This window comes from Patagioenas fasciata, chromosome 1, assembly GCF_037038585.1.
Source record: "Patagioenas fasciata isolate bPatFas1 chromosome 1, bPatFas1.hap1, whole genome shotgun sequence".
In the NCBI taxonomy this organism is placed as follows: Eukaryota; Metazoa; Chordata; class Aves; order Columbiformes; family Columbidae; genus Patagioenas; species Patagioenas fasciata.
The window spans coordinates 10,199,020-10,224,797 of NC_092520.1; the positions used below are offsets into that span (position 1 = coordinate 10,199,020).

The window sequence follows — 25,778 nt, forward strand, 5'->3', positions numbered from 1 at the left end:
CTGAAAGCCAATAATAGCCCCATTACACTTCATGTGATGATTATCAATAAAATGTTAAATTTGAGAATGACCAAGGGACCAAATTCAGTGTCCCAAAATGCAGAGAAGACATTCAAGTACGTAGTTGACTTTGGTGTTTTATGTATATTTAAGCCTACATAAGCAAGACATATTCAGAGCTCTTACAAATCCGACTAGATGTTGACCTGCATCCTTGGATGCCTATGTACTGGTGGTGGTCTGGCTCCTATTGTCAAGTTCAGTAAAATCAGTGAAAACAGTTTTAGTGACTGTAAGTCCTAGGAGAAGGTAAGTCAAGAGATGATTTCTTCACACCATTCTCTTAACATTTTATCCTTTCACCTTTGACAGAATTCAATTTCTTTGGTCATAAATTGCAATGAAACAAAACCACTACAGATGCAAAAGCACGTTAAATACTGGCGTATATCTTCCTGTGCTTGCAAGCATACATATATGAAGTATCTGAGTCTATATAGGAAGCTGAGCTGCTGAGAAAAAAGAATGACAGGACCTACACCAATTCATTAATTTAATAAGAACTGTATATAATCTGAATACATTTAATTATAATTTGCTTTTATTCTTAAGTCTGAAGAGACATGGTCTACCTGTAAAACGGTATTAATCTTCCACATAGTTTTCAAGGTTCAGAAATGCAGTGAGAAAAGGAATTATGATAAAAAGAACAAGGAAGTAAAATATAAAGAACAAAACCACAGTAGCACGGTATATACTCAAATATATCTAATATATGGAAGGAGGAACGCAGGGAGCATAAAGTGAAAGAAAAAGAGACATAGCTTTGTAGTCAGATTTTGGAGGAATTTGAATTCTGTAACAGCAGTGAGAATGAAGTTATTCAAGAGTTGAGTTACAGGTGTATTAAAATCAGGATCAATGTATCTCAAAAAGTCTTTCAAGTAGATGTAACAGAGCATATAATAGTTCTTAGTGTCACACTGCTTTTTCCTCTGAGTCAAAAAAATAGTGATGTGTCTGTGTAGGCTCCTGGCCCAGATTATATGAGGCTTCTGGAAAATTCAGATCTGGATCTTTGTCTTACAGCTGATCTGCCTTGGGAAATTTCTGGACCTGATCCAGCATCACTGTAAGAGTAGTGGTAAACTGGTTTTGAGCTCCAGATCTGAAATGTGGCCCGTAAAAATGAGGGCTGGACCATCACTCAGCTTGCCAGTGTCCAATTATAAGACATAATATTTCAAGTGTATTGATATTATATTGATCAAGTGTAGAAACTCAGCATTCCTACACTTTTGGTTTTAGATTGCACATGAAAACAAAACAAATCAAGTTAATTTTTTTTTTTTTTTTGAACAGTGAATTAAAAGGCATTTGAATTTTCCTGAATACGACTTGTCTGTCACCTACTCGATACCTGAAATCATAAAATCATAGAACGGTTTGGGTTGGAAGGAACCTTGAAGATCATCTAGTTACAACCTCCTGCCATGGGCAGGATCACATTCCACTAGACCAGATTTCTCAAAGCCCCATACAGTGGGAGGTGTTAAGGTTTTACATTTACATTTTATGTGCCCTTCTGTACCATTAGCCATAAAACTTTTCTCAATTTTATCCCCAATCTCCTTTACCTCCCTTTCTGTAAATAAACTCTTTCACTCTTAATCCTATTCTTAATTGCTTGGAGATATATTAGTCATACTTCCTCTAAGTTCACTTTTGCACCTTTGGAAAAGTGTTTTTATCTCAGAGAAGCCACATGATTAAATCATGAATGGAAGATTTGTATTTCTGCATCCTGCTAAGACACATCCAGAATGCTGCTGCAAATCTCATTTTCCCTGTTCATAACCTTAAGTATGTTATTTTTTCCTGTAAACCCTGACACTGGCTTGTTGCTCCCGAATATGTGAGACAGAAGTTTATTTTCTCACTTTCAGTGCCCTCTATGTTCTGTCTGTGGTTGAACTTTGTCTGTGATTACCCAGCCTCCATCATTTCCTTTTCTGTTTTCTATCTTCCTGCTTTGAAACATGGTATTTAATGTCAGGACCCTGCTGTAAATACCTACACAAGTCCCCCTCCACCTTTCTTCAGATTCTTTTTTCTGTTGTTCCTTTTCAAGAAACTACTACTTTTCTCTGAAGTCTCTAACCTGTGCCAGTCAAACTAAGATGTTGAACAGCTTTATCAGCACCAGCCTCATTGAGACCCCACCTGAAGCTCTGCATCCAACTCTAGAGTCCCCAACAGAAGAAGGACATGGACCTTTTGGAACGAGTCCAGAGGAGGATCACAATGATGATCAGAGGGCTGGAACACCTCTCCTATGAGGAAAGGCTGAGAGCTGAGGTTGTTCAGCCTGGAGAAGAGAAGGCTCTGGGGAGACCTTAGAGCAGCCTTCCAGTACCAAAAGGGGACCTACAAGAACACTGGAGAAGGACTTTTTACAAAGGCATGTAGTGACAGGATGAGTGGTGATACCTTTAAACTGGAAGAGGGTAGATTTAGATTAGATATAAGAAAGTCTTCCCCATGAGGGTGGTGAGGCACTGGAACAGGTTGCCCAGAGAAGCTGTGAATGCCCCATCCCTGGAAGTATTCAAGGCCAGGCTGGACAGGAATTTGAGCAACCTGGTCTAGTGGAAGTTGTCTCTGCTCATGGCAGAGGGATTAGAACCAAATGATCGTTAAGGTGCCCTCCAACCCAAACCATTCTATGATTCTATGGTTCTCTATTTATTTGCTCTTCCTTGTCTTATGCTTAGATCACAGATACTCACAATGTGTATGCTGATTTTGCTCTGTGTTTAAGTAGCACCTTAAAAATACTGTTTCATCCATGTCTCTGGCTTTTACACAACATGGCAAAAGTAATATAATTTAGCAGCAGGGGCAAAAGAATTCATTTAACAGACTGGTAATTGTAATTATTCTGGTTGTGCCCCGATGACCTTGAAGACTTGACTTTTCCACTAATGTTGGTTAAGCCAGAGTTTCACAACATATTTCACTTGTGTTGGGTTTTGCTTCTGCTCTGTGTTAAAAACACATTTGTAAAACAACCTCACTAAGAGGAAAAAGGACCAGGAATTTGAGTTCTGGTGATGACACTTGTCTGTAAAACAGCAAGTACATATACTCTTGGTCTTCAAAGATCCAAAGGCAATCAATACCAAAGGACTGGATTAGCCTTTTGTGACCTGAAGATTGTCATTGAGTGGAGTTACTCATCTGGATCAACTTGCACACCTAGTTACAAACTTTGCTGAATTGTGTCCTTAGATAATAAAAAAAAGTCTCACTGATGCCAAAGGGGAAACCAAATCCAATTTTTTGTAAAATCCCTGGTGTTTACAGGCCATTACATGTCTTTTTAAAGATGCATTTAAAATTCTTTGTTCTGACTCTTGGTGTTCAGAGGTGGTTTGTAGCAGCTCTCCTGTGGCATGGAACTGATTACACTGAAAATCAAGTCAGATAAGTCTGCAAACTTCTCACTTTCTGTATTGCTCCAGCTGGGCAGAAAAATCAATGAATTTAGCAACAGCAGTGACACCGATTTAGATTAAGTAAGTATGTTCAAATCTGCAAACGAAAAGTGGGCTTGATGCTAAAATGTTCATCTGAGTGTGAACTAAGTCTATGGGAAAGGATGCAGACCTTTTAGTGCTTAGCAATAAATGGAGAAAAAAATATTTTTGATTGTTTTTCACATCCTCTTTATTTGGCTGATTTCACAGTTTTATTGTGCATATCTTATTAAGTCATGTCTTCATTTCATAATACCTGTTTGACATGGTCTATGGATAACTGATACTAAAAAATGAAAATAAAAACCCCACAAGTCATTGGAGCTGTCTTCATTTCCTTATGACTTCATCTATTTTCTGTCACAGAAGTAAACGTAGACTACCATTTTATTAGGCAGGGATCAGCAAAGTAAACACAAAGGTTTAAACAACTAAATTCATACTTGTGGCACTGGTGAAGTCAATTATATATTCAGATTTCAGCTCTATCTCCTTGTACTTATTTTCTTGCTGTTTAAATAAGCTGTTCATACTGCTAACCATTGGTTTTTTTTTCATGATAGTACAACCAGGTTGTCAAGAATGATCAATTTTTTCCACTGGTTATTGCTCTCTGTATAGATACCTTCATTTAATAATGACAACATCTATCAACACTCATCAGCTTTATGTTTATCTTTTTATCATTATCCCAAGAAGTAAAGAATGGCTTGCCTTTTGGCGCAAAAATAGATTTTTATTTCTCTACAGCATTTCTCAATAAACTCAATCCCTTTAATTGGAACACTGAGAAAGACCCTTAGTGCTTTTTTTTTTTTTTTTTTTTTTTTTTTTTTTTCCTATTTATGCAGCTGCTGGGGAAGACAATGCATTCAATTAGATAAATTGAAGGGCACTGTCCTGTTTCCTTATCAGGATAAATCTGAAGCAGCACTATTATGTTCATCATTGTGCAGAAATTGTCAAGGTAGTCTCTGAAATGTTTCTGACCATGAAGGGCAAGTATCATCTTTAAAACTGAGGGAATCTAAGACTCAAAACTTTGAGTTCTTGACGTTAAGAAACCAAATATGAATGTAGGAATCAATAGAAAGACACAATTTTCGAAGTCATATGGAGGATAGGAAATGAGGTAGAGGCAAAAACTACCATTACAGTCTCAAAAATTCATTTTAATTTTAAACTCCCAACATCAAAATCTCCAGTCTTGTAATTCTCAGAGAATAAATTTGTGTCTTTCCTGATGGTAAATCCACAAAGTTGTCCAAGTTCAATATTTCTTCACTTTATCATACACCCTTGCCTAGTTTTGGGGCTATTATGAGAAAAACAGTGTGTCTTAACACTAATGACACACAAAATTGCCATTAAATAAATCTGCTTGTAGTCTTTTTGGCCAACTTTTCAGTTTCCTTTCCATTGATTTTGACAGATGGTCTAGATCAGAATCAAGACTGTAAAACTGAGTAAAATGATGACTAACAACTGCCTGTGTCAAAAACCTGATTAACTGGGCAGTTTTAATTGATTGTTGCATGTATTGTCGTTAATCTGGGGAACTCCACAGCTGAAGTAATGTTTTCCACTCTATGGCAATGAGAAAGAATTAAAGCTATCATAATCTGTTTTTTGTTCTTTTACTACAGCCATCATGGCCCAGCACTGAATATAACAATAAAGATGAAGGAAAAGTAATTAGAACAACCTGTTTGGGAAAGTAATCCTTCTCTCTGTTCATGGTTTGAAAATCAGCAGATTGTCATCCTTGCACATTTCTTTGTGTATTTGACATTCCTGGGTTTTAGGAACTAATTTGAGCTGTAGCTCATTCAAGATCTCTTTGTTGGAAATCTTCCAGTGATATGTGCTATTCAAACCAAGCTAGTCAAGTTTTATGATTAAGTTGTCTCATATCCATGACCAGGTAACATCACATCTATCATAGCATGTCCCTGCACCCCGAGATATTTTTTGTTGTAGTGGTGAATTGTATTTTGGGTACTATAAAAGACTATAGGCACCTATATTTCACAGTTCCCAATGTTTCATATAAAACAGAAATTAGATTCTCCCAGTGTTGGTAAAAAGTAAGTAAAAAAAGAAACCCAGAAAAGTCAAGTTGAAATGTCATTGCTAATACAGCACATTGGTAGAAACCAAGTCTTTATTAGCCTGTATCCTGCTGTTCCCACTGTATTGACATCTCAGGAAAGAGAACTACATTATTGTGGGAAAATCAATGAAGTTTACTGTTCCATATACAGTACCTGTCATTAGCTCAAATAAAACCTATGTTGGAAGGATAGCAGAAGAAAAATAATGGAGAAAAGTCAGTTGAATATTAAAGATGTACGCTGAGATTTTGGGATTCCTAGATTCCATTTCCATCTCAGCCACAAGCTTCCTCTATGAACTTGCCCAAATCAAAATAAAGATTTAGAAACATTAAGTGTGACTTAGGTTGGGTTTTGTGTTGTGTAAATCTAACACTGTATCCTTAAAGCCATTTTTTAGTCTCATGAGTGTGTAAAAGATTTTTGACATTTTAGGGAGGGAAGGTCCCTTTGGGCTTACAGCTGTGGTTGGGCTAATGCCCAGCATGGCACCATCTTATGCCCCAGCCCCAGCAGGATGTCCACTGCCTTAGTACTTCTTGGCATCTCATGTAATAAAGAGTAATTAACAGAAGTAATAAAAATTAGTAATAATTAAAAAACAAACAAACAAACAAGCACCAAAGAGAAAACTGTACCAAATCTTTCTGGGAAAAATGTTTTTGCCACTGTTTTACTAAACTGACAAAATGTTGTGGCAGTTTTTGCTAAAATCAGTACAATTTAATGAAAAAGATCAGCTCAAAATGGCATTTCCTGAAATGACTCATCGTTGAAAGAAAACCTAATGAAATCTTTCAAACCAGCCAGTCTTCTATCTGAAATACACAAATAATCATCATTAACATATGGACTTCAGATGACTTTTAGTATATTAAATCTCTCATTGCTCCTGTGAGCTACAGCAATAACGTTTTCGCTGTTTCAGAAAAAAAGTGACAAATTTTTGCCTTACAACATTTTTGGAAGTGTTTAGTTGCCTGTGGAGGTAGAGTAGAATCAAGTTTTTCAAATACAGAGAGGAATTAGGTACTGAGGCACTGTTTGTTTCCTTGGAGATCTGAATACTTTTAAAATTGTGGTTGTCATCATTTTGGAAAGAGCAAGGATTGCAATTCCAGCCTCTTTCCTTCCAATCTTATTCATTATTCCACCAGACCAGGCTGCATCAGTCTAACATGAGGTGTTTACACCAGACATTCAGTCACACTGGTTTATACAGAAGTAATAAATTCACTTACTTGTGCAAGTCTTGTTATATTTCGGATTCTCTTGAGGAAAGCCTTCTAACCGACATTGGAACCTGTGCTGCCAAAATTCCTGAAACCATGGATTTCGATGATTGGTTTCTGGGCGAAGCTGTAGGTAGTAATCATCAAACCACTTCACATCAGGAGACTGGAGCTTGATTGTTATTCCACCGACAGCCTCACGCTGGTACCCGTCTGTCACGTCATACCTGTCTGCCCAGCCATCACTGTGAGGATAAATTAAATGGAGACAACATTAACCATTCAACAGAATAAGAAAATAACTTTCTTAATAGTAAAATTTGAAGCCTAAGTGCACATACTCACACCTGTGATTCTGAGTGGAGTTTAGTAAAATACCTGTAAAACTTCTAGCAGAAGAACTCAGTATGTAAAACTTCTAGCAGAAGAACTCAGTATTTTACTTTTCCTTTTTTTTGCTTGTCACTGGCACCTTCTAGTTAGATGATGTATTCTTCATCCTCCACTTCAGGTAATTGAATCAACAGTAAAAATCATAGATCCTAAAATCTGCTGTATATAAGCACATCTCTGCATCACATTAAACCTCACTGAGCTTTAGGGAGAAAATCCTGGATTCAGTGTTTTACTGACACCAGGGTGATACTACTCTTATCTGAAAGGAGGTGACATTGACAACAGGACCTCTTACAGTGTGAAGGGCAAGGTTGTGTTGTACCCCATACCTAGACTATACAATGGACAAAGAGACAGAAGCAAATTTTGAATGGGCTGACACTGCTCAAGCAGATATACCAGCTTGGAGCTCAGATGCATTGCATCTGAAGCAATAAGTTCTCTCTACAGACATGTCTAATGAAGCTGAGTGAAGCATCATGTAGATCCATGTGTAGCTTCTGTTTCTTGGTTGCTGGTGGCTGGAGTATTATGATCTTGTGTGACACTGCACCACACACAGAATTTTAACCCCCTTCTGTTAACCTTTCTGCTTGCAACACTCTGACCACAAGTATCCAGAAGTGACTGAAAACCCAAATCAAACAAAATTTCACAAACCTCTCCAGGTAATTTCCCTCTCCCCAGTTTCATAATGGATTTTCTTGGAAATACTGGCATTTATAAAGTTTCATTCTACTCCACTAGAAATGTACATATCTCATTAGAGCATTGCAGACTGTTTTATTATAAACATTTCAGTTTTTCAAAAGCCCCAGGTCTTATAGTTACAGAAGTGTATATGAATTTCAGATTATTTTTTTTTCATCCTCTAAAAAGGCACTGATGTTAATGACTGTAGAGAGAACCTTTAAATCCTAAAGGTCGAATAACTGAAGGAGGAAAAATAAGCTTAATTTGTCTTCTTTTAAAACTTCATGAGTTGTTTAAAGCTAGCCCTAACAATTTTAAGTCAGTCATAGTGTAGCTGATACAGGTGACCTTTATCTGTGTGGTTCTGTTGCTCTTTTTTGATCATTCACTGTCTGGTTTAAATGCAGCAGATTCCCTGTTCTCTACACGGGGACTCAGCTGTCCTCACACAAGTGTAGAAGTCAAGACCTCAGACAGTAATTCCTTCTGCACAAGACATTGTTTTCCTTGAAGCCTGGACTCTTGACTACATCTTAGCACAGCTGCAATGTCAATAAATAAAAGCTTTGCCAGTGGCAAAAATAATATCCAGTGTCTGGGATGAAAATGAAGGGACCATTAAACATGCTTCAGATTTCAAATGCACTGATTTACTCAGCACAAAAGATTAAAAATATACATTAATGGAAGGAGAAAGATGAGCATTGATGTACAGCTTGAATACAGCACTTGGAAAATTTACCTTCAAGCTTAGATCCAATTAGGGATGAACACAGATGTTAATGTTCCCAACCGCACTCAGGAGGATCAGTACAGGTAAACACTCACCACCTTCCACCAGGACTATGTACTGACCGAAGAGTTAGAAGCATTTATGGCTTGTTTTGTGATTAAAGCTGCATAAGGTTTTTTTAAATTTAGGAGTGACTGAACCTTTTATTTGCAAGATTCATCTTAATCTTTGGCAAGTTTTAAAGCAATTTTATCCATCCTCATAAAATATAACAGGTTTTATGAATGCAGGCTGTGATAGATTTGCTGTAGTGTGTTTTGTTGTTTTTTTGTTGTTGTTTTTGTTTTTTAAACTGAATAGAATTTAACAGAATTGCAGCTGTGCTATCAGTATCCCAGCTTTATGGATTCTCTCATAAACAACTTAGAAAGAAACTATTTTCTTGTAATTAATTTCTTTATAATTTTTCAGAGGAACAGTTTTGTAGATCTAATCAAGCAGAATGCTGTAAAATGTATAGTATTAGTTTATAAACACCTATCCCCTTTAAGAAGGCTTGCAACAGAGATGTGATTTTAAAACTTTAAGTCATTTAAAAAGATACAAATAACCACTTCATATTACATAACCCTTCTTCTCAACTTTTTCGCAGAAGGCCTTCTTAATTCAAAAGAGCTGCTTTTAATTCAGATAAGTATTTCAGCTTAGCTTCTTGGGCAAAAGGTTTTTAGGAGTGTTATGTAAAAAATGTACTCAAGGTATGTATTATAGAGACAACAATATAGAGATAATAAAGCCTTGGATAGACAAAGTGGCAAAGCAAATGTTAAACTAATATTCAAAGGCCAGTGAAAGTGGAGTAGCAAAATAGGTTTGCAAAACATAAAAAAGCTTCACTAGTGTGTGATATTTAAATTATGCACCCACAGTAGAGTAACGATACTTATGGATAGTCAATGACAAGCTGATATAATGTATTTGGAATATCAGACCTCTGTCATCCTCTGAACTGAGTAAGGCGTGGGAAGATGAGAGAGAAGTGGACAGAGAGAGAGATATCTGCTTCATTTCATTGTCTTGCTTGTCCTTCCTTAGACTTTCTTGTCTTAATTTTACTCCAGTAGCTGGCAGTATCTTTGTTCTCCACTGGCTGTTGCATTATGAAAGCTTCCAAATGGTATTGCCCATTGCTAAAATCTACTGGTTCAACTGACAAAAGGTGCTTTGGTTCAAGAAATTGGCTGTAACAAGGAGGTTCAGAATGGTATCCACTCTCATCCACAGAAGTGGTGAGGTGCACAGACTACCACGAATGCAACACAGGACTGAGTGCTGGTGAAAGAGATGGTTCTTCTTGTTAGCAGTGGAGTGTACAGGATATTTAGGTGAACAAGGGGTTAAGAACAGCTTCCTCACAGGTAGTAAAATAAATCCAGGTGAACAGTTTTTTAGCAACGGTTACAAAAGAGCCCAAACAGATTAAATGGGACATGGATATCCTTAACAGATCACTACACAAGTTCATTTTTTCTCCCTTGTGTGGACACTGTGCTTTCCAATGTTATTCTGATAAGTGATTAGGTGATTTTGATTATTAGAAATAGGTGGTGTTGCTTTTGAACGAATGGAAAAGTGTCTTTAGAGTGATCCCACAAAGACTTATGTAAAGACAGAGTTGCACATGGAGAAATGTTGCTGTGAAAGAAAGCAGTAGTTGCACAGCTGCAGCATCAAAAGGAAAAGCCCCTTGCTGAGATATCTATCTGTTATATGCAGTAATGCATATATCTCATTCATAAGCAAGCCAGAGTAAGAGGACTATGACACGTGCAGTTCTGGCTGCCCTCAATATTACACTCAAATTCAACACAGTGGGGAATTGTCTTTCAGGATCGTGATGTTTTTTATCCACATCCCATTCTTTTGTGTTAATATTCTTGGCTGTCAGATTAATATCTGGTGCACTTTTCTTAAAGGCTGGCTATGTGATACAGGATAATGTTCATACTGTATCAAACAAAATATATAATTGTTAATGACATTTCTTTTAAAAAAAAAAGATGACATTTCAGAAAATTCTTGCACATCAAATAAAATAAGGAATGACAGGAGGAAGGAAAAAGGGCAGAATGAATACATGGGGTTTATGGTTGTAGTACTAGCAAGAGATGAACTTGAAATAAGAGGGCAATTATCATAAAGTTCTCTATCTGTTACTAGATATTATGTGCATGTGTACATTGTCCCAGATACTGCTTTTGGTAGGATATGCCAGGGTGATGGAGATTTCAGTGAAAAAATATCCTTCAGCAAACAGAGGGGAAGAGTTCTGCTGCTTTGTTAAAGGTGTGTTTAGTTTACTCACAGTAAATCACAACAGTTTAATATAACAGAAAGATTTCATTAAATTACACGACAGAGCCACAATTTTTATAATGTTTCAAATTAATAAAGACAATAATTAATGAATTACTATAAATACACTAACCTAATTCAATTGTGTAGATCACTACTGTACATACAATTACTTTGAAAAATCTCAAAAGAAAAGTGGAGTCAAAAGAGACCATATTTAAATTATTGGGTTGCACAATTCTGATCACAAATAGTGAGTACTCTGCTCCTCTCTCTCCCACAACCCTGGATACTAATGGTAGTAGGAGGGAATGAGTCTTCAGAATTCTGTACCTTAGCATACCTGAACAAATAGGAGTGTCGCTGTAGGACCAGTATGTACTGTTATACTGTATGTAAACATACAGATAGAGGTGCAGACTTATTAGGATTATATTTGCAACCTTAAAATGTGAGAAACATGAATATGGATTCCTGGATTTTCTGTGTTTTGTCCTTTCCCATCTTTCCTATCTTTCATATGAAATAGCAAGCACCAATAATAGCTTCGCCAGATGGGTGGCACTGATGTGCCAGTTTCAGTCCACATTGCCTATTATATGCAGGGATTGCGGGAGGAAGGAAAAGCAATCTTTGACAAGAAAGTGTTGATCTCCAAGAAAGATGAGATGCAGGATTGCATCTCTTTTAAAGAAATCTCCACCTGTTTGAATGAAGTCTTTTTGTTTCTTCTGGGAAGAATCATCATGGAGTTAAGAGAACATTCAGGTGAAGAGCAGCACAGGAGCAAGCTCATGCTTGAAGCATTATGAAGAGGTCATCAAAAAGACACTTAATGAATATAAAGATCATTCAATATGCGTGATGGTGATGGCTGCTTTGGGCTCATACAGTGCAGTCAAGAAATTGCTAGCCCTCCTGAAAAACATTTACAAAAAGGTAAAGTTAGTCAATCCCTGTCAACAATGACTTAAGCATTTAATTCCACAAAACATCTTCAAAAATATGAGATAGACATTTCCCCAAGAGTATTCCACATCTACTTGGTAAGTAGCATGACAATCAACAGCATGGAGAATGCTACTGATGACAATCTACTTGTCAAGGATAACAGGGATTTGCAGAGCTGATTGACACCTGCTACAGGACTAGCAAATTATTAGAGTTGAACATCACTGTAAACAGGACAAAGGAAGAGAACTATTGTCAGCTTAAATTAGATAAGAGAATGTGGAAAACTTTAATTTCATGGTAAGATAGTGTGAGACAACAGTTGCTTAGAAGAGGTCATTAGGCACACATAAATAAGCAGACAACACAAAAAAAAATTAAATGGCTTCAGGAAAAGCAGGGAAATGGAGTGGGAAGGAGGTGTTGCCTCAAGCATCAAGGTCTCATTTATGTGTTCAGAGATGTATATGGAAGGAATTGACTACTGTTCATGCTTACAGATGATAAGTATTTGGTCCTTCATGTAATAAGTGTTGATTAATGCGGTCAAATCTGGAAAATGAGATGGAGAAAGCTTTTTGTGAGCTGCTACCAAATAATTCTCCAAAGCACAGTAGTTTGTCTATCAAGTTCTTGGAAAGCTTAGGTTGCATTACTTGGATACAGGCTGTACCTAATGACAAGAGGAGGCTCCTCTATAGCTGTTTGATCAGTAGGTGGGGACTGCTTGAGAAGGTTAAGATAAAAGGCAAATCAGGTGGGAACAAACACAAAAAAAATAGCATTTGCGATTTTTAAAAGAATAAAGAGCAAAAGTAACAGACTTCACTAAGCTTACAAAATTTTATGGTTAGATCTGTTGTAAGGAACGTCTAGGGAATTGAAGAACTTAAAAGTACTTAATTAAGAGGTACCATGTAGAAGAAAGACAGAAAATATGGTAAGACATTCGTGTAATCATCTCAAAGTTGGAAATATATGAAAAGCAGAAGCAAGCTCAGATTATCGAAGATCAACATGAAAGAAAAACATTAGACAGAGATAAAATGAGAAAGGTCAAGGCACAAAACACATTGCAGTAAGCAAGGGACATCAGAAGGAACACAAAGCTATTCTCTGACCACTTTATTGTGAGAAGAGTAAAGAACATGTCAGCCTGCAGCTCACTATGGGGAGAAAGCTACTAAAGACAAAATCAGAAGTTTTTAGTATCAAGCTTCACAAAAGGGAAAACTTGTGGTTAGCAACAGAGGTAAACTGTCAACTGAAAAGTTGGAAGAGGATCTAGAAAGCAGGCTTGATGGAGTTAACTGAAGAACCAAACACAATACTAGGGGAGAGATTGTGATAACTTTCTTCAGCTAGATAAAAAGCTGCAGTAAAAAAGATCATAATTTGTTTATCATGTTGATGTAAGCATTCATGACTTAAACTGGAAGTAGAAAGAATCACTTTAAACACCAGGAAAATATTCCTCACAGTAAAGAGTATAAGGAACTAGAATAGCTTGGAGGTGTCAAAGAGCAAGTTAGACAAATATCCAGCTGATATAGATGACCCTGCCTTGGCAAAGGGAGGGCAGTAGGCTACCTGACTTCTTGACATCCACTCTGCCTTGTATTTGTACTAGCTTATGTCGTGGTTTGACATATGTCTAGGAATGATGATTGTATATAACCCAATAGACTAGAGGAAGAATGCGAAGAAAGTTGAAATAATGCCCTTCCCTCATGATTTCCCCAGCTTCTCATGACGTTTTACCTTGCTTCTTTTCTCGTTATTGCATTTTTCTCCCTCTGCAGTTGTTACGGGACACATCAACAAACAACAGAAATTGATTTAGGATTAATGATGTGTTTGACTGTACACACAGCTAATTCCAATGATGTAGCTGGAATACATAGAGACGTGCAGTGGGTCACATGCCCAGTGGGATCAGTATTCCTGTTCTAGAGGGGAAGCACTAAAATGAACCATGCAGAAAAACACTTCTCCATGCACAAGAGGAAAGAAATAGGTGAAAAGGTCTCCTAATTAAAGCTAGCTAACATTTTACACAATCAACATATTTTAAATGAAAAGACTTTTTTTATCTGCGCTAGAAATGCTTGTTTCTGTTACTTTCGAAATTCTCAGTCTTCTCAAAATTACTCTAAATGAAAATGATACTGGGTTTTATATATATCTATTTTTTTCTGTGCGTGAAATAAAGGGGTTTAGACAAATAAATCTCTCTGTATAGTTAAGACAATATTTTGTGATTTAAAACAGAAAAGAAATTTTATGTTCCTTAATTCAGACATTTTGGCCAACAGTCTGAAGTAAACATAGGTTTGGCAATTTAAGGCCACCCAGATTTGAATATCCATAGCAGCAATTCTGTATTATTGTGCCTACACATAAGATCTGTTGCTTTTGTAGGCTGAATCATGTCAGGCATAGGAACCGAAACTCTAATGCCAATTGGTCAATGACAAGACATCCTATCTGAACAACAACAAAGCAATTGCACAAGTTGACATGCCTACATACAAAATGGATGCAGGTTTTAGTTTTAAATGTTACCAGCCTTTTATACTGCTTAAGACATTTCTCAAATCTCAGCTATAGGTTTCAGATTTTTCTTTATAACCTTGACTTTAATGAATGCTTTCAGATTCTTGAGAAGTCTTCCAAAGAAGTGGGGAAAGTCTGCAACTTTTGAAGTGTGTGATATTTGGAAATAATTTATGTGCTTTTTTTTTTCTCTGCACCACTGAAATAGCTCTTGGACTTTTTTTTTTTTTTTTTTTTGAGTAAAAAGGTACATATTGTTTCTGACAAACCCAAATTCCACTTAGATGCCACAATTCATGGTTTTGGAGCTAAGATTCCTTTTGATACCTCCCCTTTGATACCATTTCATTTTGATTTTACTTGCCTAGGATGGTGGAGTGTCCTTTTCTCAGCTGCTGCCAAGCCTGGGTGGGAGAGGGAAGCAGGGATAGGACTAATGCTAAACTGACTACAACTAGGTAGGTGGACACCCATACTGCCAAACAGAAGAGATGTTCCTACAACAGCTCCTCACCATGTTACACATTTTCTCTACAGTCAATATGATGTATGCTCTGTCTTTTTACACCAGTTGGATGCAGCATAGAAAGCTGGAGACATGTCCACTAGTTCAGACCATTAGGTAACTCATTATACTTAAAGTAACTTTCCAGTTATTGCATCTGGACAAATTGTGATCACTGAAATTTCTTGAGTCAGTAACAGTTAGATAGGGAATGAAGCTTTTGGATCCCTGTTCTCTGAAGCACTGTTTCTTAGATTAGACAAACTGCTAAGAGATACATGTAAACAACCAAAAAAAATAGACTCCCCACTCTCCCCTTTGCAAACAGTTCCACTTATTTTCTAAATTGAAAATGCAGTAGTATCTTGGGATCAGTTGAGCTGATTTCTTTTTCTCTGAAGTCCCTCCTGCTTCAATCTGTAGCTAAAACTATTACAGTTAATGAGTGCATTCATTAGGCTCTAGAGTGGTCTTCTTTTGTTATGCAAAAATCTGTTTTCGGGCCACATAATGATGATGGAAACTGCAGTTCTGCCTACGTGTAATCACATTTCTGCCAAAAATCTGACCGACAGCATTTGAGTATTATTTATTTGAGAATTTTTCTCCAGCTGTGTAGGAGTTTGTTAACTGTCACTGGTTGTCTTTAGTTTTCCTTTAATTGTATTTCTCTGATATTTCAGGGTTTTTTTTCTGTATCTTAAAAGGTCTAAAAATATTTGAAAGTCCTCAAGCTCTTCTGCAAAGTGCTGCTAGTCTTGCAAAGGTAAATTTGTTTGATTGATAATGTGGGGCTGGAATTGCTTTTGGTGAGCAGCTGTAAATTGTTGCATTTAGATGAGTTCATTTTATAATGAACATATGTGTATGTATGAATGGGGATTCTTGTCTTGCTGCCTGGCTTTTTTTAGACTGCAATTCCTCATCTTTGTCTTCTTTTTCATGTGTATTGTAAAGCTAAATGAGTTTAGGGGTAATTCAAAGGAAAGAAATGAACTAATTATTTTTAGGCAGTATGACACACTGTTTTCACAAGATGGTACCTAGAAGAAGTGGTTATGCAGTGAATTTGGCAGATACCTTGCACAGGGGATTACTGGTAGTAATTACTTGCAAAGTATCCAAACTTCCCCAAGATGAGAAAGGTTGTGATGGCAACTTGAGAGATCAGTAGTCTATAGCAACACCTAATTTGCATGAAAACAGAGTTTTGTATCTGTCTGCATATGTAGTTCAGAGCTGCAAAATAGTTCAGCCTGACTGTAGTCCAGTCTACAACAAAATATAGTCTATTAATATGATAAAATATAGTTTCCAACGTATGATGCCCCCTCTTCATGCTTGAAATCTCTCACAGCTAATCATACTAATTGGAGGAAGTTATATCTATACATATAAATTTTGTGGGCTGTCCCCTGAATTGAAGGGACTCCAAAGATATTCAACTCATGCAGCATTCTTTCCTGATTCCCCAATAATTCTTTAGTAAGGAAAAAGTAAATATTCAACATATTACCAGGAAGAAAGACATTTTGGGTGCCTAGGCAACTTTATAAGGTCAAAGTTGTTTTTCCTAAGATACAATGTAAATCTGTGCTACAATTTAAGTCCCTCACTTGTTAACTACCTTCATTTCAGAGCAATCATTTGCATAGATTTTCAGTTTATTCTAGACTAAATAAACCCAGTTGTTTCCAACTTTCCATTTGAGAACTATTCTCTAGACTTGCTGTCATTCTGAATCTCATTCTTCCTCAAAGCGCCAAGCTGGTCTCCACAGACTCAGTGCTGTCTTGGGACATTCTGAGCACTGACAAATAGTGTCAAGGATGTGACCGTGGTGTAGCTGCCAGTAACCACCAAAATGACAACTCTGGTCTAAAGATGAGAGGGCAGTGATGGACTTTCCTGACTTAGGGATATTTTGTCCCAAGCTGGGGACCCTCTTACACTTGTCCACATTGCCACATGGAAGTCTGCTGGCAGTTCCCACAATGTCTGCAGTCTTCGCCCTGTAGTTATCAGGAGAAACTGCTGAGCTTTAAATAAGGGGGCTGGAAGAAGAAAAATTGATTATCATTTATTTTCATGATAACATGTTTGGGAAAACTGGAGCAGGAATCATTTTTTTCCTGGTTTCACATTACATAAGGACTGCCAAAAGAGAGAGTAGAACAGAAGGATTGCACATGTACTGTAGAAAAACATAAATTTATTTGGGAGACATCAGAACTGCTTCCGCCACTGCTTTGTTGTATGGTAGAAAGATTACTTCACGTCCTAAAAGCATATTTTCCGAATATGGCAGGAGTTTTTCTTTTCAACAATATTAATGCTGTTGACTCATATTTATAATTCATTCTAAGCTCCTCAAACTGCAAACTTCTCATAATGACAGCCTAAAAAACACCCGTTACATAATGTCAGCAACAGCAGAAAAACAAAAGAAAAAAGCAGTTCATCTCTAAAACATTTCAATCAAATATGTATTTTCACTGTGAAAATACTGATCTTTATCTTCTCCAGAATGCCTGTCTTCAGTATAGCCTCTCAGACACTAAAATGTAATGTACATTGCAATGCAATGCTGTGTACCTTCTAAGCCTATACAAGTAAATACCAAAAAAAAAAGTCATGTATACAAGTCAGGTCTTGGCAGAAATTATAAGCAAAAACCTACTGGTAATAAGCAAAAATCTACTGGTGATCATCAAGTCCAACTCCTTATAGGTGTCTTCCAACTCGGGACATTCTATAATTCTATGATTCTATGATACTGTCTGGAAACACTGTCACAAAGCTATTTTCTGTGCATCCCATTCACCTGAAATGGAAACATCTCTGGGATGACCCTGAATGCAGGAGGATCCTCTATTCTACAGCAGCATAATGTGCCTGTAAATACAAGCAAATGCTGTTTTTCTACTCACAGCTGACTTGTTTGCACTGATTGAGAGAATTGTTAGTTATTTCAAGTCCATTGGGACAAAAATAGCTTATTCTGAATCAGAATTATCTTGTATCAATGATTTACTGGGGTTGCCAGTAATTAAATTATTCTCCATAAGATATCCAGGCATTGCCCTCATGGATATGCAACAACAATGTTTATGAAAAATGCAAACATAGTCATATGGATGACCAGATAACTGAGATAGCCTTACTACTTGAAAAATATTTCAGAAGTGGGTAAAAAAAATGGTGTAAGTAAAACCATTCACTTACTTGAAAGAAAATGAAATACACGTAAGCATACATATACACATATATATATGTATTTATATATGTATACATAAATATATATTTATTTTCTATGGGTATATATTTATAACATTTGTAGCCTGAAAAAAAAACACATGTAATAGAAATTCTCATATCTCTATATACCAGCTATTGTGTGCTTTTTTAATATATATTTGTGAAATGATTAAAACTATTATACCACTATGAAATATAATTCAAAACAACATTTGACATGTTGTATCTTATTTTTCCTGTAGAAGAATACTTTTAATCACAAATAATATACTTAATCTTTGGATGTATAAACAAGAAAACTATAAGTAAATCAGTATATATGGACATATCTAGGTATTCTAAGGAGGTGCAAACATTAAACAAAGTGAGTTAAAAAGTCAGACAACAAAAATTATATTTAAATAAGCATAAATACGTTATATTTCAGCAGTGATTTTTAATAATAACGCATATCTTAATGATAAATTTTATTACTTTGCAGAGAATTTGCTCGTTTATGACAAATCATAAGCTCTGGGGTGAATCTTTAGTATTGTATTCACACACAAAAAAACTGAACATGGAACAAAAAGGTGAAGATATGTTAACAATATTATTTGTATTTTTACCTCGTATTTTGAAACCATACATAGCTACAAAAGTTCCTTTGGTCTAATAGCACAGAGTTAAGCAGAATCTCAATTTTTTATCATCAGAAATACAAGTCTTAAATCACCAGACTTCAGTGTATGCTCTATAGTAATTCTAGGCAGGCTAGTATACAATTTGTATTGTACAATAGATAGAAAATTCTATGTGTGCAGAGATTTTAAAGTGACAGATGTTATTTAGGGTTTTCTCAGAGAAAGAAAAAGTCATTTCAGCCAATAATTGCAATAATTAGCACACAATCAAAAATATGAAGAAATTCATATTCACAGTCTCCCAGGGAATCAGTAATTTCAGTAACTTAAAAAATCCTATTCAGCAAACTGAGCCAAATATAAAAAAAAAAAGAAACCAAGTTAGACCTAGAATAATGACCCAAACAGGGTAAATACACTAAAATCCTCCCTCCTGCTGCAACCAGATGAAGCTTTGCCCTTGACAACAGTCAGGATTGCCTTCCTAGCTCTGTACTCAGATCAAGACATATCTCTCTAATTATTATAATTCAGTGCCTGCCTTCAGATAATACGTGTGATGGCTAGCTCATCCCTTGCGCTTATGTTGATATTACCCGTAGATGTCCACAGAAATGAACTACAGAACAGCTTTATGAGCACTTCATCTTCTAAAACTCAGTTAAGAATAATTCAGGTGTCATAGGCTATAAACATGAAGTTCTTTCAGTCAACCGTTTGTGGACGTAGACACACACTTTATAGATTATCAGAGGAGGAACATCACTAGAAAGGTTTGTTGTCATAAGAAGGAAAAAATTGTATCAAAGACCTTGCAGCCTGATGATTTCATCACTTGCTCGTCAGCATTCAAAGCCAGCTTCTTGAAAACACTCTGCTGTAATAAATGTGCTGAAATGACAGACCTTATCTATAATATATACATCGCAAAATTTAAGAAGTCTGGACTAAAGGATTGTTTGCTGCAGCAAATCACAAATCTCTTACAAGACTAGAGCAGGTGTCTTGGTTTAGCCTCAGCCAGCAACTAGGGCTACATGGCTGCTCGCTCATTAATGTGAAAACAGAGTGATTTCCTTCACTGCATTTCTTTTCCTGAAGCAGCTTTTCATTTACACAGAAAACAGATTTAAAAGCATCATTTTTGAAAGAGAATGCATGTCTATGCACTCAATTCATTTTAAATCAACTACCTGAGATCACCAGTGTTTGGAGTTAGATATTTTAAGTGGCCATAATTCCTACAGTGAGGCATTGCCTCGATTTCTGTGTTTATGTCCACACAAGCATGACAGATTTAGTATCGTAAATACACAGAGCTTGCTTTACTATACCGAATAAAATCTCACCAAATCCAGCGTTCTCTCCCTCATGATGTTCAGTACAAAATTCTTATACTTAGTCAAGACGCAAAGCAGAATTTGAATGAGTGTAGCAAACACCAGCTCACATGTTCTGTCATTTTAATTGGTGAGGATTTACATCAGTAACAGAAGTCTGATCTGAAGTTGTCTTTAAGCATAAGGGATCACTCCAATTTTGGTGAAATTAACAGTGCAAGTCATACAACTTTTTCCTAAAACACTTCCAAAACAAAAGAGTGCATGAAATCTTAAAAAAAAATGTGCAGTCAGTGGCTTCTTTACTATCTTTTGGTATTTTGGTATGTCACCAAACCAAACCAAAAAAATCCTGTCCTGTATCAAAAATAGCCTGGTCAGCAGGACAAGGGAAGTGATCCTTCCCTTGTACTCTGCATTGAGGAGGCCACACCTGGAGTATTGTGTTAAATTCTGGGCCCCTCAGTTCAGGAATGATATTGAAGTGCTGGAGCGGGTCCAGAGTAAAGCAACAAGACTGGTGAAGGGACTTGAACACAAGACCCATGGGGAGAGGTTGAGGGAGCTGGGCTTGTTTAGTCTGGAGAAGAGGAGGCTTAGAGGTGACCTCATCACTCTCTAGAACTACCTGAAGGGAAGTTACAGCCAGGTGGGGATTGGTCTCTTCTCCCAGGCAGTCAGCAACAGGACAAGGAGGTATGGGCTTCAACTCTGCCAGGGGAAATTTAGGCTGGATATTAGAAAGAAATTCTTTACAGAGAGAGTGGTCAGGCATTGGAATGGTTGCCCAGGGAGGTGCTGGACTCACCGTCCCTGGAGGTTTTTAAACTGAGATTGGACATGGCACTTAGTGCCATGATCTAGTAAACGGACTAGAGTTGGACCAAGGGTTGGACTCGATGATCTCTGAGGTCTTTTCCAACCCAGTCGATTCTGTGATTCTGTGAAAACTTCCCTCATCATTAATAATGACCCCTGTGGAGGAGGAATTTTAAAATAATGTGAGAGAACTCCCAGCTACAATGACCAGAAGAAGCCACTAGATCAGGATCATTATATTTTGCTTAGTTCCTCTGCTCCAGCTGGCCTGATTCTCAGTGAGTAGCACTTTTATGGCTCCTCTATTGTACTGAGGTGGTAGATTTGCCTTAACAAAAATAAGAACGAGGCCCGGGGATGGATGATCTGCACCCTAGGTGTGTAATTGTCTTCTGCATAAGAAATTTACGTAGAAATGGAAGTAGCCAACATATAAAGTTGAAATCAAATGCAAAGCCAAAGAGAGAAGAAGCATAAAAATATGATGAGATGATCACGCTTTAAGTAAAAATGTGTAATTTAACACAATATCTGTATCTAACTGTAAGATTGCAAAGAAGAAAGGGTTAGGATAGGACTCTTAAGCCAGTTTGGGTGAAACTACTGAAAACAATGCTTATATGCATGCAAAGCCCTTAAGATATCTTAATCAGGCTTTAGGTTTCAGACCTGTGGCTATGGTTACTGCTTGTGAAATTTGTCAGCACCTCTATGTTTGTCTCTACAAACACAAGTCTATCATTAAAACCACAAATTCATCTACAAATATGGAGGTAATGTTTGGAGTTTTTTGGCTATAAATCTGGTATAAAAGGCTTTGAAAATAAATGAATGTTAATGTCATACAAAAAATAAAAATAATAGCATTTAAAGGCTATCTAGAAAACTTAAATATCTGTTCTAGGTTGTTATTTGACAAGATCTTTAAAAAATTGTACTGCAAAATACATTCCAAAGTGAAATTATACACAGATAAACATGGATGACGTAAATTTTAGGTAACAGTGATGAAAAACCAACACACAATTCTTTTTTTGTAAAATAAATTGTAACTTCATGAAGTGCATGCTCCTCTGTCTTGCAGTCATATTTCAGAGGTTGTTTGATAAGTGACATTTGAGAAATATCTTGTTAACATTTCAAAGTGATATACATGACATAGGGCAAGGCAGTATGATTCCATCTGGGATCTGTTATTACTTTTTTTGGTGTAACCAGGCCTTTAATGTCCTAAAACAATGATAGATTAAGATAATAGAGCATAACCTATCACAATTTATTAGTTAACCCATAGCAAGGCCCTTCTCTGTCACAGTTGGGTAATTGAAAGGTCTCCAAATAAAATGGTAAATTATGTGGCTCCTATACGCTGATATATTTTCTAACTATTACTTTGTAAAAGGCACAATAATTATAGAGATAGATCCCTTATTTAAAATGTTATATATACATTTACATTTAATATCCTCTCCTTCAGGGTTCATAGAGAAGGAAAGGGTAAGACTTTTAATGACTTCCAATATTATCACTAGCTTCATGGGCAACAAACCCAATACTTATTGCTGAGGGTAGCTTAATGAATTAGAGTGTATTTGAATGAAACCCTAATCTTAGTATTTCAGGTACTGGAAAACTGGATCCACATTTTATAGATAGAGAGTATATGTTTCAGAAAATTGATTGGCATTGATCAACATGAACTAAGAGCAATATAGGCTCTACATATACGCTTAATTTTTCTACATGTTAATATTTAGTTCCATAATTTAGATACATAATTTAGTTCCCTAATTCTAGTTCAGTGTCTACAATATTCCAGATATTTCATAAAAGCTTAGGGGAACATTCGTGTAACATTACAAATACTGAGGAAATCAATCCATTTGTCAAATGAGAAGAAAAGTAATCTTTCAAACTAGTCACAGTATAATCTGCTGAATCCATATCTATGTTGCCAAGCAACAGTTCACAATCAAGAAAATGTAAAAATAAAAGGAAATGTTAGAATCAAGATAAGATCCATTCCATGGAAGATCACTGAGGCATGTTGAGCATTGAAAATACTTTATTGAATGAGAATGTCAAGAGATATTCTTCTTTTTCACTGGCATAACAGAAATATTAATTAATGGCATAGACTTTCTTTCCTAACTAAAAGAAGCATCAGAAAAGGTAAAGTGTGAAGTAACTATGAAAAGGGCTAAAATTAGTAAGGTTATAGTGCCTGAGTGACTTTGGAACACAATACCAAATAAGTACCATAGGAACTTTTAGTCATGATGGCAAATCTCAATAGTATCTTTTCTCAGCACCGTTATGTCATTTAAAAATTGTGATAACAGGCTGGCAGAAGTCCTATATAAAATAGAATTATTCTAAGGAAAAAGAGAAAAAAAGAACTTTTTAATATGATTTAGTTTTTTTATTATGCTTACACATCCTTTCTGCCATGAACTAATGCTAAATTGTTTGGAGTCTTCAGAGGTACCTAACATTTTCCTCATATTCAGATGGAACCTCCTGTGCTTCAGTCTGTGCCTGTTGCCCCTCATCCTATTGTTGGGCACCACTGAAAGGAGTTTGGTCCATCCTCTTGACATCCATCATTGAGATATTCATAAACATTGATGAGATCCACTCTCAGCTTCTCCAGGCTGAAGAGACCCAGCTCTTCCAGTCTCTCCTCATAAGAAAGATGCTTCAGACCCTTAATCATCTTTGTAGCCCACTGCTGGACTCCCTCCAGTAATTCCCAGAACTGGGTGCACTGCTCCAATGGACTTACTTGACCTTCTCAAAGAAAGGACACAAGAACTTTCCAAGAATACTCCATATAGTCCAATTCTGTCCCCACTGAAGTCAATACTAGCATTTTCAGTGACTTCAAGAGGAGCAGAGGAAATTAAGCAATGTGAAGAAAAAAAAAAATCTTCCCAATTGTTCACCTTGAGGAGCATGTAAAAGTTTAGGAGAAAGAACCTGCATGCCAATTTTAATTCATTTTCATTTCAAAGTCTGTTGGAATATGTTTTCTGGGTCATTTAATCCTGCACATTCTTGACAAACCAGAGTAAGTTCCCTTGTCAGCTTCAGGTCAAAGCTAGAGCACCCTAACAAAGGATGCCAAATTTTAATTGAATGGTGAATCTTAATATTATTGTAGTCATCATCCTGGCATGAATATTTGTTTATACTCCTTAATAAAATGAATAAATATTAATGATCAGGTTTCTCTTGGCATTCCTTTTCCTATAAGTAACATGTTGGTGTTGTTTTTTTAATAAAATGCCGCCTGAAGTAATTTATTATAGAAAGTGTGAATGGACATGACTGAACAGTTTGATGATTAGACCATTAAGCTGGGAGATGAGCAATTTAGAGAACATTTCAGTGATTTCTATGTAGTAGAAAGAAAGTAGTGAACAGGCTGAGAGTTAAGCAGCTCAGAATAATTTCTGAGGAACTTATTGACAGCTCAGTTTAATTTATATCCTGAGTAGTCAAAGTGAGAAGCTAAACACACTTTCCAGGAAGGGTCTGCAAGTTGGGCATGATAGAGGGTGGTGCAAGCCCAGTCTCATGAATCCTGGTTTGTTACAGGTGAAAAGAACATTCTACTACAAATGGTTATTTAACATGTTTCTCCAAAGATATATGTTTCTTACTATTAGGTATTCAGTCCATCTATCCCTTCCCACTCAGCAATACCTTGTGAATCTGTTGACTTGTATCAAGCAAACACAACACACCTATAATGGTCTCAAAGATGTGAAGTTTGAACAAACATTTTGAAAAGCAGCTGTCAGAGAGTGGAAAGCAGGCATTTGTTCTGAATATACTATGCAAGGAAACACCATTGCCACTGAGCTGCTCTGTGGTCTGTGAGAGGACAGTTACCCAGAGCTAACCGCAGTGTTTGCTGACACTTGCCTGCGAAGAATGCATATTCATAGGAAAAATAGCTTCTCCAGAGCAGTGGGACAGAAATTCAGCAGTTGTATTTGTGTGGGGTGGTTTTGTTTTTCTTGGGGCTTTGAAAGGCACAGGAAATAAAAAATGCTGTTGAGTAAATGACAAGAATAAAAAGCTCAGCTTGAAAAAAATGTGGTTTTCACGTTTTGAAGATGGGTAGATAGAGACCATGGTTGTGTGGACTGCACAGTACTCAGCCATGAGGGGCTGCTGTTGGAAACACAGTCACTTCATTCTGTAAGACATAAATACCAGAAGTGGACAGAAGTGAACTATAATTTAGTCAAACTAATTGTGGTGCATGAGGTAAAATTAGGTCCACATGTCAATGCGACAAGTGAAGGCAGAATGTTGGTGTAAGAAAGTAGCAATAATTTTGGATCCAAATATATCAGCAGAACACCATTTTCCTTAAATGAGTAGGTCACATACTGCATTATTTCCCTCTTTTTTACATCTCTCAAGAAGTGACACTCTACATAAGTAACATAGCATAAGAAAATGTAAAATAAATGTGCAATTAATATTGTGACAAACAAAAGACAAGTCATTGCAGATATAGAGATTTTCAGGAAAAAAAATAGTGATCTACAGAACAGTCTGACTTTGATACCTTCGCAGTGTTTAGGCAGATCAAGTTGCATGGAAAAGGTTTTATAATTTGGGAGGAAATACCCTAATACAAAACACTA

At 36.5% G+C, this 25,778-nt stretch overlaps 1 protein-coding gene across 5 annotated transcripts in view; it reads right to left on the reverse strand.

Annotated features, from left to right (window-relative positions):
• Positions 1-25,778, reverse strand: part of GRM5 (glutamate metabotropic receptor 5) — a 264,073-nt gene that overhangs the window by 56,409 nt on the left and 181,886 nt on the right. For all 5 annotated transcript variants that reach the window (XM_071802656.1, XM_065832659.2, XM_065832650.2 and 2 more), the window contains exon 4: positions 6,895-7,130. In XM_071802656.1, the coding sequence (XP_071658757.1) occupies positions 6,895-7,130 (236 nt within the window). The remainder of the gene's footprint in view (positions 1-6,894; positions 7,131-25,778) is intronic.